Source organism: Poromitra crassiceps (assembly GCF_964638095.1).
Source record: "Poromitra crassiceps genome assembly, chromosome: 11".
In the NCBI taxonomy this organism is placed as follows: domain Eukaryota; kingdom Metazoa; phylum Chordata; class Actinopteri; order Beryciformes; family Melamphaidae; genus Poromitra; species Poromitra crassiceps.
This window is the reverse complement of record NC_139643.1, coordinates 46,568,651-46,582,659: the sequence shown is the minus strand read 5'-3', so window position 1 is coordinate 46,582,659 and position 14,009 is coordinate 46,568,651. Positions and strand designations below refer to the sequence as shown.

Sequence of the window (14,009 nt, the reverse complement as noted above, 5' to 3'; positions counted from 1 at the left end):
CGAAGAAGATGCTTCAAAGAAGACATAAAAAATAAAAAACAACGCATCATCAGCCTCTAGTCATCTTTTTTCTCTCAGTCATTCAAACGAGTAGGACTGCAGCTATGACCTGTCCAGCATCTAACACCACGCTTGTGCAACACAATTGATTGTAAACAGTAAATTATTCAGGCAAGCAGGCAGGCAGGGCGGTGCAGCGAGCAGGCAGTCATGCTCAGATAGTGTTCTCCTGGTGAGAACATGGGCCGAGCGGTTAAGTAGCAGATTATTTTACTGAGCCCCCGGTGGAGAGTAAAGTTCCTCAGATGAAGACATGGAGACACTGTGCCATCCCGCTCGGAGACGTGGGCCCGGCCGATGAGCTTAAAGGAACACTCTGCCCATTTTCAACCAGCTTTGTATCATTAGAACATCAGTGGTATATCAGAAAACTGTAAACTGTTTTGAAGTCTGTCATTTAATTTGACAGTTATTCAGTGTTAAAGTGTGGACCAGTGACATCACTGGTCCACACGAACTCAAATGAATAACTCATTAACTCAAATCAACTCTCAATAACTGTCAAACTAGTTATGATGAATAGTTTTGACAGTTATTGAGAGTTGATTTGAGTAATGAGTTATTAATTTGAGTTAGTGTGGACCAGTGATGTCCCTGGTCCACACTTTAACACTCAATAACTGTCAAATTAAATGACAGACTTCAAAACCGTTTAGTTTTCTGATATACTACTGATGTTCTAATGATACAAAGCTGGTTGAAAATGGGCGGAGTGTTCCTTTAAGACACTCAAATGGACTCAATTTCTTTAGCGGTGGAGAGAGCAGGAGTTTATGACGGATGATATGAGGATCTGAATGCAGGGAATGTTTGATGGGAACAGCACAGTTTTAAAAACTTTATGAGGAAGATTGACTAAACCATCAAATGACAGAGCACTCTGATTTTATCTACCATCACAATCATCAGATGACATGACTACATTACTCAATATGACTTCCTCTTCAGCGATGTGATACTAATAAATCATACTAATAACAACAACACAAAAACAGATGTTGAGTATGAAAAGCTCATAAAAGCACGCGGGTTACGGTTAACAGCTGGATCGATCCAGCAGCACATGGCTATTTACTGGATGTTCGAATGACCTCATAGCGCTGTATAAATCCAAGCCATTGCTAAGTGCTATTGCAGGAGCTGAAAGAACTGCTGATAGAACTGCTGAGTATTAAAAGTGTTTTAAAGTGTTGGTTGGCCAAAATATACTTCTGACCCGGTCCATTAATTTTAACAAACTATAGAGTCAGGCTATCGGTTTGAGCTCACACACGTTGAGAGTATGTCTTCCACTTTTTTCTGGACTAGATCTAACATCCATCTACGACTGAAAACAATCAGACAAGAACAAACTGATTTGCTTTGTTTCCTATACTAGTTTTAGGAGAAATTCTCAAATACAGATACCCTATTTTCAGTGTTGGGGGTAACTCATTACAAAAGTAACATATTACACGTAATATTTTACTTTTAGCAGTAACTCAGTAACTCAGTAATATAACTTATTACTTATAGGATTTCAGTAATATTATACCAGTTCCTTTGTCAAGTTAACACAAGTTACAAATTGAGTTAATTATTTTTAAAATCAAAGCACATATTTAAATAAAGACACAATCATTTCCTAATCAAATTGTGTGTTTTATGTAAATAATCACTATAGATAACAATGACAAAGGAAAAGGATAACATTTCAAATTTTGGACGGTTTACACTGACTTCAAGAGGGTTGAAATTATTTTTCGGGATGGTGATGTCATTCTGCTACTGCTGTTATTTTGGTGAAAGTAATGCAAAGGTAGTGGAATAAGTAACGAGTTACTGTACTACACAGACAGTAATATTGTAAAGTAACTTATTACTTTCAAATGAAAGTAACTAGTAATATGTAGTATATTACATTTTAAAAGTAACTTGACCAACACTGCCCATTTTAGCCAGGTATCATCAGCTGTAAATCTAGCATGGTTCATCCCTGAGTTGATAGGATGACAACATTGGCAACAGGTTTGAATAATGACTAAAAAGGGAAGACAAGCCGTTCCATCCTCACGCCTCTAGAAACCCTATATGGATGCTACAGCTCAATCATCAAATGACTCGCTGAAACTTTAATTCTGTGATCACATTAAGTGGCAACCAAAAAAAAAATCAATTCAACTTCAATGTGAAGTGTTGAGTATCACCTCCAGTTTAGAGGAAGCTGCTGGCTGTCAGGTGGGAGATGGTTCCTGCTGTCTGTCACTGCTGATTAGGTCTCTATTACAGCACAGACGACTTTGCCTGATGAGCAATGCTCTTAGTGATAACGGAACACTCATTGGCTTGTTCGCTCATCCTTCATAGCGCTAGCTGCCAGAAGACAGAAGCAAGTTGGATATAACCCGAGATACACTTTGACGTAACGTATCCGACCGACCGTACCCCCAGTGCCGGGAGTCGCTGTGTGCAGACCACAGCCACTTTCAGTTTCCAGTCCGTCTCTCCGTCCAGCTGATCTGTTCTGATGAAACACGAACCTGGAGGGGAGGGAGGGGGGGGGAAGGCAGAGACAGAAAAGCTATCAAGTCTTTTGTACAGTATAACTTTTATATGTTCTGCACATGTTCTGTTGGGACTGCAGGTGAGGTCTTGCTGTCTGTGTCGCTATAAACGGAATCGCAATATGAACGTCTGCCATTTCCAAATGGTAGAGAGGCTGCAATCAATTGCTGAAGAGACAGTTGCATCCCAAATGTATTTCTGAACAAGGTGTTTAGGTGCTCCAGGTACAGTCATCTTTGGGTCCATGAAGTCAATCAACTATAATATTTCATCATACTCAAACTCAGTAAATCCTGCACACTGACATCTTTTTTCTTTTTTACAAAATCCCCCCCCCCCCCCCACACACACACACACACACACACACACACACACACACACACACAATTATCACAATTAGATTTGTTATCAATATCTTGCAGCCCCATTCTGAAGCAAATCAGAGATTAAGTAGCCTATTCACCTTATGTAGCCCCGCCCACTTTACCCAGTTGTGTTATGACTTCCTGTTTTACCTTGTCACTAGTACTGTACTGTCACAGGAAGTGTAAACACAATATAGGAAGTCACTGGCTGACCCCCGTGTTGGAACATAATGTGAATAGCATATAATCACCTGATTCAAAGTGCACATTTCTGTATGATCGATGTATACATTAAAATACATTACTACATTACTTATCATTAAAAGACATGTAGTATGCATAAAAAATGCTGTTATAATATAATATAATATAAGTGATTGACAAAAGCCAAAGTACGCCACCAGCAAACGCAGCGTGGTGGACAAAGCAGTTCACTGTGTGGCTCTTGCGGTGCGGCCAGTAAACGCTGAGCAGTGGTGACCTGTATTGATCGGAGGTCATATTACACAGGAAACTGATGGATGAGAGCAACTATTTGACAGAGGGGGTAAAGGGCAGCTATAAACGCTCCCTGGAGGGTTAAGTATGATGGAAAACATTAGCACCACGACCATGATTCATGCTTTCCTTCTGCTGCAGTGGCAGCTCTACTCCTCGCATAACACCATCAACGTGTGTGTATGAGTGTGGGCAAAAGACAAAGTGTGTGAAAAACAGAGGCGGTGTGCGCGCGTGTGCACCGCTGTGTGTGTATGTGTGTGTGTGTGTGAGAGAGTGTGTGTGTGGGTGTGCGTGCGTGCGTGCGTGCGTGCGTGTGTGTGAGTGTGAGTGTGTGTGTGTGTGTGTGTGTGTGTGTGTGTGTGTGCGTGTGTAAGGCATAAAGACATCAACGGCTCCCTGCCAAGCATATTGGCACATCAGAGATTGATGGATATGATGTCCTCAGAACATTTCCTCCCAATGTCAGGATCTGACGCGGCTCATTGATGAATCGGAATTGACATCATCATCAGTCACGGAAAGAATGTGAGATCAATCATAACAATCACGGGCCGCCTTGATCAGATGATGTCAAAGGACGGGAAGTGTGTGTGTGTGTGTGTGTGGGGGGGGGTCATATTCCTTCTCACTCAACTTAGCTTGACAGACAGTTCCTCAGAGGGCACAACAGTTTGTCACCATGTAGCATTCAGTCCATTTCTAAAATCATGTCAATCACATAGAATATTGCAGTGATGTGGTTTCTCTGATGATGTATTTTCTCTACGCGCATTATATGCTTGTCAAGCTCTTTTTGGCTGGACTGCAACAGCGGGGCCAGCCCTATAAACGTGAATGTCTGTCACTGACTGACAAAGTTACACCATTGGTCAGCCAGAACACGGTCCAGCCATATACTAGGTTTGACCTAGTCTTGTTTAACCTTTATTCATCAATTGAAGGGGTTTCAACACAGTCACACAAACACTTTCTCTGCTCACCGTTCTTCTCCGATGTTCTCAAGAAGATCATGTCTGCAGGAATCCTTTGGTTCTGCGAAAGGAATAAAAAAAAAAGAAGAGTCAAAATGGTGGAATGTCACGGAGTGTAGGGGCAGAGGCCATTTGAATCTTCCTGAATAATTGAACAAGGTCACACTACCTTGACCAGGGGGTGAAGGAGAAGCAGTTCTTTAAAGTCTATCTAACACACAGTAATGGAAATGTAACTTGTCCACTTGCCAACAGCAGCTAGATTTCACCTTGGCCGGGCTGAAACTCAAGACCACAGGTCCAACAGGTGAGTGGGATTCTCATAGTGCCAAAAGCCTATTCTCAGTATTCACAGCACTACTGTAGCACAACTGGGATAACACTGTGTACTGTGTGCATTCAAATCCAGTTTTATTATTTTGTTATTTTGTCTACTTCAAACTTATTGGTTAATTATTCGGAATATTATTTTCTCCCCAATTGTACTTGGCCACTTCCCCCTGCTGTCCCAGACATTGTCCCGCCCCCTCTGCCGATCTGGGGGGAGTTGTAGACTAGCACATGCTTCCTCCAATACATGTACAGTCACCAGTCGCTTCTTTTGAACTGACAGCGAGGAGTTTGAATTGGCAGGATCACGCTAGTCCCCCCCAGGCACTAGTGCAACGACCAGGACACATAGCCCACCGGCTTCCCACCCGCAGACACAGCCAATTGTGTCTGTAAGAACGTCTGACCAAGCCAGAGGTACTGGTGCCCGAGAATTGAACCCGGGTCTCCGCGGTGGTACCCTGAAATAAATACTATTTTTTGTTGTGGGCAGAGCTAATAGCTAATAGCATTAAAAGCACTCATTTAAAGAGAGGCAAGTGCAAAGCTTTACTGAAAACTGATTTCCCAAAACGGCAACGCTCTTCATGTCAACTCAACCCCAAGGAGGAGGAAAGAACAACGTGGGGTTAGTCAAGTAAAGTAGTGGTAACGTTAATTCTTTATTGACTACAAGAATTTTGCATTTATGCACTTATCAAAAGTGATTAACTCACTTTATAGATTGCCGAGTCCAGTCAGGCCATGCTTCAATACCAGTAATGGGGGTTGTTGATGGTTTAAAATAACAGGTTATTGTAATTAATTGGACTAGGCTAAAATGGGACTATTTAGCCTCTTAATGGCTTTTGATAGTGCTTAGGCTGCAGCAAAGTGTAGGTGATATATATTCAAATTTGTCTATTGCCTATGAAATAAAATTATGTTATTATGAAATTTAACCTGGAGGCCAAGAATTAGATATTCAGGATATATAAATCAAACAAATGGTAACCCTGGCCTGCACCCAAAAGTGATGCCTTTTCAATTCCTGGATGCAAAGTCATCTATAGAAAATAGCAAAGCCTCACCTTCTCGACAATGATCAGGTCTCCAACTTGTATGTCAGAACTTTTCACTTGAATCTTCCCTGTGGAGAAAACAGATTTGATGAAGAAAAATGTGTGATCGACTCCTGACAGACAGTAACTCACTTTTTACAGGCATACTAATTCTCAGAATTGTGCTCAGAATTCTTGAGCAGTGGTGAAATAAAATGCAAGTATTATTGATTTTCTGGCCCTTAAAAATGATGCTGACTCTAAAAACCACAAAGTTGTTTTTCCTATTCTCTTCTCTTTCTCTTTCTCCCTCAATTACTGACAGATTGATTACCCGTGGCCATGCAAATGTAATACCCTTCTGTTTTGATCTCTGGTCTGAGTCGGAGACAAAAACACTGGCACATAGGGTCACTCTCAATTATAGCCAGGAAAAATGCGCTATGTCCCTGCTTCTTCTATTGAGAGCCAAAGTGAACGTCACTTCCTGCTTCAGCACGGTACCAGAGATTTTCATCCGCCATTTATTTCCCCATAGACTTATAAAAAATAGTTTTACTTGGTCAAACCAAATGGTTCAGCTATATTTTGAATCGGGAGAGACCATAGAACATTTCACTCTGACCAAAACTAAAAAAAAACTTTGAAAAAATATTTTCTTTAAATCCACAAAAAAAAAAGTTTGGTCCGAGTGAAATGTTACGTGGTCTCTCCCGTTTCTAAATATATCTGAACCGTTTGGTTTTGAACAAGTTAAACTATTTTGATAAGCATTTTACAAAATGTCTATGGAAAAATAAATGGCGGATGGAAATCTCTGGTACAGTGCTGAAGCAGGAAGACGCACACACAAGCACACACACAGCGGTGTCTATGCATGCACACGTGCACACTGGGTGTGAAAGTGACATCCTCCGCCACGGTCACGGATATCACACCAGGGGATTTAGCACACATTCAACACGGGGAGAGATCTTAGATCATACAGTCTTGAGAAATCCGAGAGAGAAAAATCAATGCAAATACAGCGAGAAGGATGACCTTTCTTACAAGTGTAGACCCAGTGGAGTGTCATCTCTTAATTGCATGGGGAAAGCTTGACTATACACCGAAATATCCGATACCATAACGTCAGCAATCGCTTACAGGCATGAGGAGGAACAGGGATGACACCTCCCCCCGCCCCCCCCCCCCCGCGCCTCACCTCGCACTGTGAGCTTGCTGTAGAGCTGGGAGTTCATCTCCTTGTCCCGCTGGTAGCGGCGCACTTCGTCCACGGCCTCCCGCACCATTGTGACGGCTAACACAAAGCCCTGGGTGACAAAGAACATCACAGCACAGATTCGTCATTGTCATCGCGCCTTAATGAAAGGTGCCTTACAAACCCTCCAGTGACAGCAGTGACGCGGGTAGACGCACTCGCCTAACCGCCGCGGGGGCCCGGGTTTCATTCCCGGGCAGCGGTACTTCCGGCTTGGTCAGATGTTCCGGCACAATTCCGACACAATTGGCCATGTCTGCGGGTGGGAAGCCAGGGGGGGTTCGCTGCACTAGTGCGGTCGGTCGGGGCGCCTGTTCGGGGAAGAAGGGGAACTAGGGGGGAAATAGCGTGATCCTCCCACGCGCTGCATCCTGCAGGTGAAACTCCTCGCTGTGTGAGGTGAAAAGTAGCGACTGCACATGTATAGTATAGTATCGGAGGAAACATGTGCAAGTCTACAACTCTTCCCAGATCGGTGGGACAACAACCGGGACAGCAGGGGGGAATTGGCCAAGTATAATTGGGGAGAAAATTGGAGGGGTGGGGGGGGGGGGGCGGAGTTTACTCTCCAATGAGGTTATTAGGGACAAAAAATATATATATGACCATTTCCTCTGACAAACATGAGAACTTGACATTGAATGGTACTGTGTGTCTCCAGGGCGACACAAACATTGGTTAAGAAAATAATGTGGGTGTTGTATTGACGTTCCTCGCACGTTGATATTCATCAGTCTATATCATCCAAAACTATTACTGCTAGAAATAAAAAATAAATAAAAAACAACTAAAGTGCATTTACCAGAGGTGCCCAATACGTGTACAAGTAGCCGATCTTCAGCGACGGCACAAACTGGGAGCAGGCCACCACCAGGAAGTAGAGGTTGAGGAAGAACTTGAACTGCTGGTAGAGAACCTGAGAGGGGACAGGAGACAGAGCTGAGTGATATATGTCAGCAAGGTGAGTCAAAGAGGACGACAGCTGCCAGGGCAAGACAAACGGGGACGCGTCCCAGCAGTCATAACAACAAAGCCGTCGGGATGGGTTACATGTGCCGAGGGGGAACAACGATACAGCTTAATGCCGTTAAGGCGGAAAAAAGAGACAACTTAACGGCGTTACCTTTACATTAACCTAATGGAAACTGTTGGACTTTTTGAACTTGTCTTACAGATGACGTTCGGGGCTAGTAGGGATTTCACTTGGCAGGGAGGCTTGGTGTAATGTCAGGGGGGGGGAGGGGGCGGTACTTCCTGAGCGGCGCCGGGCGAGGCTAAAGGACACTCAAGACTGATCAGCACCAGAATGAATGAAGCGAGAGAAGAACACGCCCCCAATCTGCCTGATAGAACTTGCTGCTTGAGCTGGATCGGATCAGATATTGTTTCAGGATCGTACATTAGAGAGACACTGCATGAAATAGGCCACACCCATCATCAAGGGGGACAGCTCTCCATTCACTGCCATACACCAGCGTCATTTTCCTTGAATTAAACATAGCTAAAAGCTGTTGTGTGTGGGGGGGGGGGGGCTGCGCAGACAACAAATGTAAAAAAAAATCACCAATTAAAGTTTTTTTGTAGTCCCCGAGCAAAACAAGGAAGCCGTTGAGAATTGGCGAGAAGAAAAATGTGGATCTCGCTGTCAAGGAAGTAAGTTGGAGTGTTCATCTTGCGTATATATGATCTTTGTGTGCAACATGTGACATAGGAGAACGCCAGGACGCCTGTTTTGGGCGTGGTTTCTGAATGACGACGCGCTCCGCAGTGTCTCTATAGCAGAGGTTCTCAAATGTTTTTCAGCCAAGGACCCCTTACAAGATAGAAAATATACCGGGGACCCCCTCATTCTGATTTGTGATTTTGGGCTAAGCTTAATTGTTTCCACGGTAATGTGCTTGACTTTTTTTTTTAAATTACATTACATTTACATTACGTCATTTAGCAGACGCTTTTGTTTTGTCCAAATCGACTTACAATATCACAATTTGTCAACAGTAGCCTACAGAAAACCACTATGCAACGCAATCAATGACAGCCAAGATGTTTTGATAGACTAGCACCGTAGGAAGTAGGCTAGTTTGAGAAGGAATAAGTAACATGTAGCATTTTTATTTTTTTTTACCTGAAAACTTTTTGCGGACCCCCTGGCAAAGTGCCACGGACCCCTGGGGGTCCGCGGACCCCCATTTGAGAACCACTGCTCTATAGCACAGTGTCACCTGTGATGTATCGAGGGGCACTTCACTAACAGAGGGACTTTTTTGGCTTTTCTAGTGCTCCTCCTCGGCGAGACCTTTAGCAGAAAGCGACAGGCTATTCATCTAAGGTCAAATTTTGAATAATGTTTGCAGTAATGAGAGTGGAACATCTAGTCACAGATTATCAGAGACAATGGGATCAATGTAGTTAATGGACCCCCTGACCTTTAGGGGGAAAATGCACACTGCTAACTCAATTTGTGTGTATTTAATAATTCAAAGGTGGAGGGAGAGAAACAGAGGCGTTTGGCTCGCTATCGATGAGAATATCTACGTCTCGAAGAGACAGTTGACATTTTATGGCTTGGGCAAAAGGTGGGCCTCTTAATCACGGAGCTTTTTAATAAGTAACTCTGATGGATCTCTAACGTCCCCTACAGAGTAAACCTTCAGCTTAATGAACAGAGGGAACAGTTAGCAATTAGAACAGAAACAGTGCAAGACTACTGTACTGTACTTTACTAACTACTAATCTGTGAAAAGAATCAACGAAACCATAAGTACTATGGAACAAAGATAAGAGATTGAAACATTCGATTAAAATGAGGAAGGATGGGTTAGCTTAGCGCAAGCTATAGACCAGGGATACTCAACTTGCTTTGCCCGGGGGCCACTTTCGTGAAATGATAGAAGGCCAGGGGCCAGTTAATAAACAATCAATATACATTTTTCTGTAGCGGATTGTAGGTTTTTGGGGTGTCAGTCTGACAATGTTGTGCACACCGGATAGTTAGTTAGGTTAAGTACATACATAAGTGCCTGGGTAGCGAGCAGACGGCGGTATTTGACAATTTAGCAGCTAAATCATAGATTATTGAAAGATAGTCCATATTCCAGACTGAAATGCTATAACAGAAGTGGAGTATTGGCCAGAATGACATGAACATTTGGACACTTATTCAGCGGGTATCTTGCATGTTGCGTTCAGGTGCACTGTAACTGTTGCAATTCCATCGCGGGCCACACAGGGGGCACCCGCGGGCCGCATGTGGCCCACGGGTCGCCAGTTGAGTATCACTGTCTAAGCCGTTCTCTGAAAGCCAGCTCACCCCAGGCACGAAGGTGAAGATGTTGTACTTCTGGTGCTTGATGGCGTTCCTGGGGTATTTCTCTTCACACTTCTCGGGGCAGCCGAGCCACACGGTCCTGGCCTTCAGCTCCTTCTTCCTCCGACACGTATGAGCCAGGCAGTCACAGCAGCTGAGAGGAGGAGACAGTGATGGGAAGAACAAACCTTAGACACCACTTTGGCCCCATAACCAAACACTATTTGGACCTATAGACGGTTTTCACCAGAGCGCAACCTCACAGCACTTCCTTTTTCTCAGCATTCGGCAAACTGCAGAAATATTCACTCGACATCGTTACTTTTGTTTTCGCTGCTCAGCTGTATAGACGGTTTTCACGGAATGGTCAGTCCTGCACTTGAATGTTTTTTTTTCTTTTATGTCCATAGCAAACACTGCAACAGGAAGTGAGCGGGGGTTCAATTTAGAATGTTTTTGTTGTCTAGATAAAACCGTCTATATTCTATTCTAAAACTTTAGTTGACTGGTACAACATTGAAATTTGGGAGACTGTGTTCTACTCTAAAGACCTGAAAATGGACCTGAAATAGTGAATGTGGCTCATGAATTTTTGGAATCGGCGTCCTCTGATTCTGCTCCAAATGATTGTGGATGATGTTGTTGTTGATGATTTATTGTTACTGTGTACGTATGTTTTGTGCACGAGGGAGCGGATTAATTTCCTAAATGGATAATAAGGTTAAACTTGATGAGATAAGAGTCACAAGGTTGAAGCGCAACACAGGGGGAAGTGAAGTGAGTACACTGAATGATGATGATGAGAGAAGGGATTTGAGTAAAGATGCCTTCAATTAAAATGATAAGAAAATCATCAGGTCTTCTCATGTTCTAGAGAGCATGGTGGTCAGTGAGCTGCACAGATCTGCCAGCCTTTTTTTTGGACACAATCTTACGAGGAAGCAGTTTCTTTCTCGTGCTTCAAAGGATGTGAAAACATTAGTGGCTCTCCAGGAGGGAACTCCCCCGGCAATGCTGTGGGAGTCAGAGACTTTCAGAGCTCCACAAAGCCAGTTCACCTCAAAAGCCACAGCAAGATGTTTTGAGGGCATGATGTGCTGCTCATTTGTCTGTCTCAGTTAGTTTTACCTCACATTTATTAAGCAGCACTGCAAATATCATATATTCCTAATGTAAATGGCCTGAATTCATATATAGCGCTTTTATCCAAAGCGCTTTACAATGAGTAGGTAAGTACGGTAGGTACATTCACTTACAGACATTCATACACCGATGGCGGCAAGCTACCACGCAGGGTGCTGGCGCAGTCATCGGGAGCAATTTGGGGTCCGGTATCTTGCCCAAGGACACTTGGACATGCGGACTGGAGGAGGCGGGGATCGAACCACCAACCTCGCGATTAGTGGACGACCCACTCTACCTCCTGAGCCACAGCCGACCCTATTAATATTGTAATATTGTTCATATTGATATGCGTTTATCATTTTTGAAAATGTATGAGAAAAAGAGATGAGAGGGTTAGCGGGTTGACTCACTCACATTTACTTTAGTGAAGACTTTCAAAACAATAATTTGACATTCTCTCAACCTGCTCATGGTTAGGTTGGGGTTTATCTAGTATATCTGCATGAAATGCAAACAGTCTAGTGTGTGTGTGTGTGTGTGTGTGTGTGTGTGTGTGTGTGTGTGTGTGTGTGAGTGTGTGTGTGTGTGTGTGTGTGTGTGTGTGTGTGTGTGTGTGTGTGTGTGTGTGTGTGTGTGGGGGGGGGGGGGGGGGGGGGGGAATTACAATCAGAGTAGCTTGATGTGCGCCTGACCTAAACTGGCACCTGGGGGGAACGAGGGGAGAACGTCAGTGTGTACACCGTCATGCTGATCGCCTTGGCTTCCCCACTTTTTAAGCAAGTTGGCAAAACATGAAACTAAAATAAATCCACGTTGGTAAAAAAAAAAAAAGTCTTGTTTATATTGGCCTCGACGCTTGCGGTCTCCACGCGCCCCGAGGCCAGATTCATAAGAGCGATTATTTGCGCAAATGAATGCTATTCAAATAATACGCCATTTGAATAGTCGGGGCTTATTCAGCGTGAATTATTTGTGTTTTATAATCCCGCGCTAAGCACACAGAAAATTACTGGAAAGCATCAAACTGGTCAGCTGTGGAAAATCCCATTTGTTCATTAGCGGGGGTGTGGAGGTGGGTGAGGGGGGGAATCAATATGCAGGTTTAACTGGAGATGCATCACTAATAACAGAACGACACTGAAAATGGAATATTCCATCAAATTCATATAGCGATAAAAGCTACTTTTTGGGCAGCGAAATGTTATTATTACACCGATGTATCTGACCCGGCATGAACAAATATTCCTCTCTTATATTGATATTATATTGATGGACACAAACGGGCATTTTTAGAGGACAAACCCTGTCAAATTCATTATTAGGTGAAAATCTTTTTGGACTGATGGTGCGCATCGGGGGAACTCGACCACAAAAACACGCCCTTATCCTCTCTTTGCACTTCATGCACAGCTACCGGTGCGTTTGAAATCCAAACTGATCATCGCTGGCATACTTACTGACAATATACACTACACACACACACACACACACACACACACACACACACACACACACACGGGCATTTACAGAATGACAATATGCAAACTGCACTAAAGGTTGAAGTGAAGTGTAATACTGTAACTCTAATCTATAGGCATAAAATAAGCTTACTTTCATGTGTAGTGTAGTAATTTACTGTATAAGATTAAATGCATTACATAAGTGTATTTATTTTCCTCTTAAAATACCTGACCTGGCAACGATTCTTGGACGCTGCGCTGAACATACATTTTCCACTAAAACTTGAAGTGATGCCATTTGCCTTTTTACCATCTCCCCGTGATTTGTTAGAGGCCTATGTTTTGGAGAAGTTGCAAAATTCATATTCATTTATTTGATGGGATATTGTAGACATGTTGTATGCAGTCTCTCCAAGAGTGTTTCACTGGGGAATAGTGATTCCTGCTTGTGATTTAGTTGGGTTTTCCCACATCCCTGGTCTTCACACCAGTCACCGTTTCTGTCCCACATCTGATGCAGAGGCAACATTGGCATGAGAATTGTGATTGGTTCAAGAAATAGCAACTCTCCTGGAAACTGTGTTTCTCTTAACAATGGTTCCAAAATTAAGTTTTTCTTTTCCTCTTTCAAAACGTTTGTCCTGAGCCAAGATAAAGTGAAGAAAAGGGTCCAGCAGCTACATGAGACTATGATGTTGACCTGTACGTCTCTTATCTCTTAGAAAAGTCAATAAATAAAACATGTGAACCATAATGAAATGTTAGACTAATACCTGCCACAGAGGACTTTCCAGCCCCCCATGAGGAACCAGCCAAGGCCTCGGTGCCTCTGGTTGACCCTGGCCCGGGGCAGGGTCTGGTAGTCGCTCTCATCGTTCTCAAAGCCTTCCTCTGACATCATCAGGGGCATCTCATCCAGGTTAGAGGCCTCATCTTCTAGAGAGTATCTGTGAGGAAGGAGTACAGTGCAATATGAGGAAACTGAGCTCAACAATAATAACTTGGAAGAATGATAGCTGCTGCGCAGCAATGAGTCGTGGCCCGG

The 14,009-nt window shown here is 43.5% G+C and overlaps 1 protein-coding gene across 2 annotated transcripts in view; it reads right to left on the bottom strand.

The window, feature by feature from the left end:
• atp9b (ATPase phospholipid transporting 9B) overlaps positions 1-14,009 on the bottom strand; it is a 65,889-nt gene that overhangs the window by 39,370 nt on the left and 12,510 nt on the right. Inside the window, exons 2-8 of one of the 2 annotated variants that reach the window (XM_083646719.1) lie at positions 13,738-13,911; positions 10,383-10,533; positions 7,875-7,988; positions 7,016-7,124; positions 5,842-5,900; positions 4,451-4,502; positions 2,485-2,579 (exon numbers count right to left, since the gene is read on the bottom strand). In XM_083646719.1, the coding sequence (XP_083502845.1) occupies positions 2,485-2,579; positions 4,451-4,502; positions 5,842-5,900; positions 7,016-7,124; positions 7,875-7,988; positions 10,383-10,533; positions 13,738-13,911 (754 nt within the window). Of the gene's footprint in view, positions 1-2,484; positions 2,580-4,450; positions 4,503-5,841; positions 5,901-7,015; positions 7,125-7,874; positions 7,989-10,382; positions 10,534-13,737; positions 13,912-14,009 lie in introns of those variants that run through there. The other variant, XM_083646718.1, reaches the window with a different exon arrangement.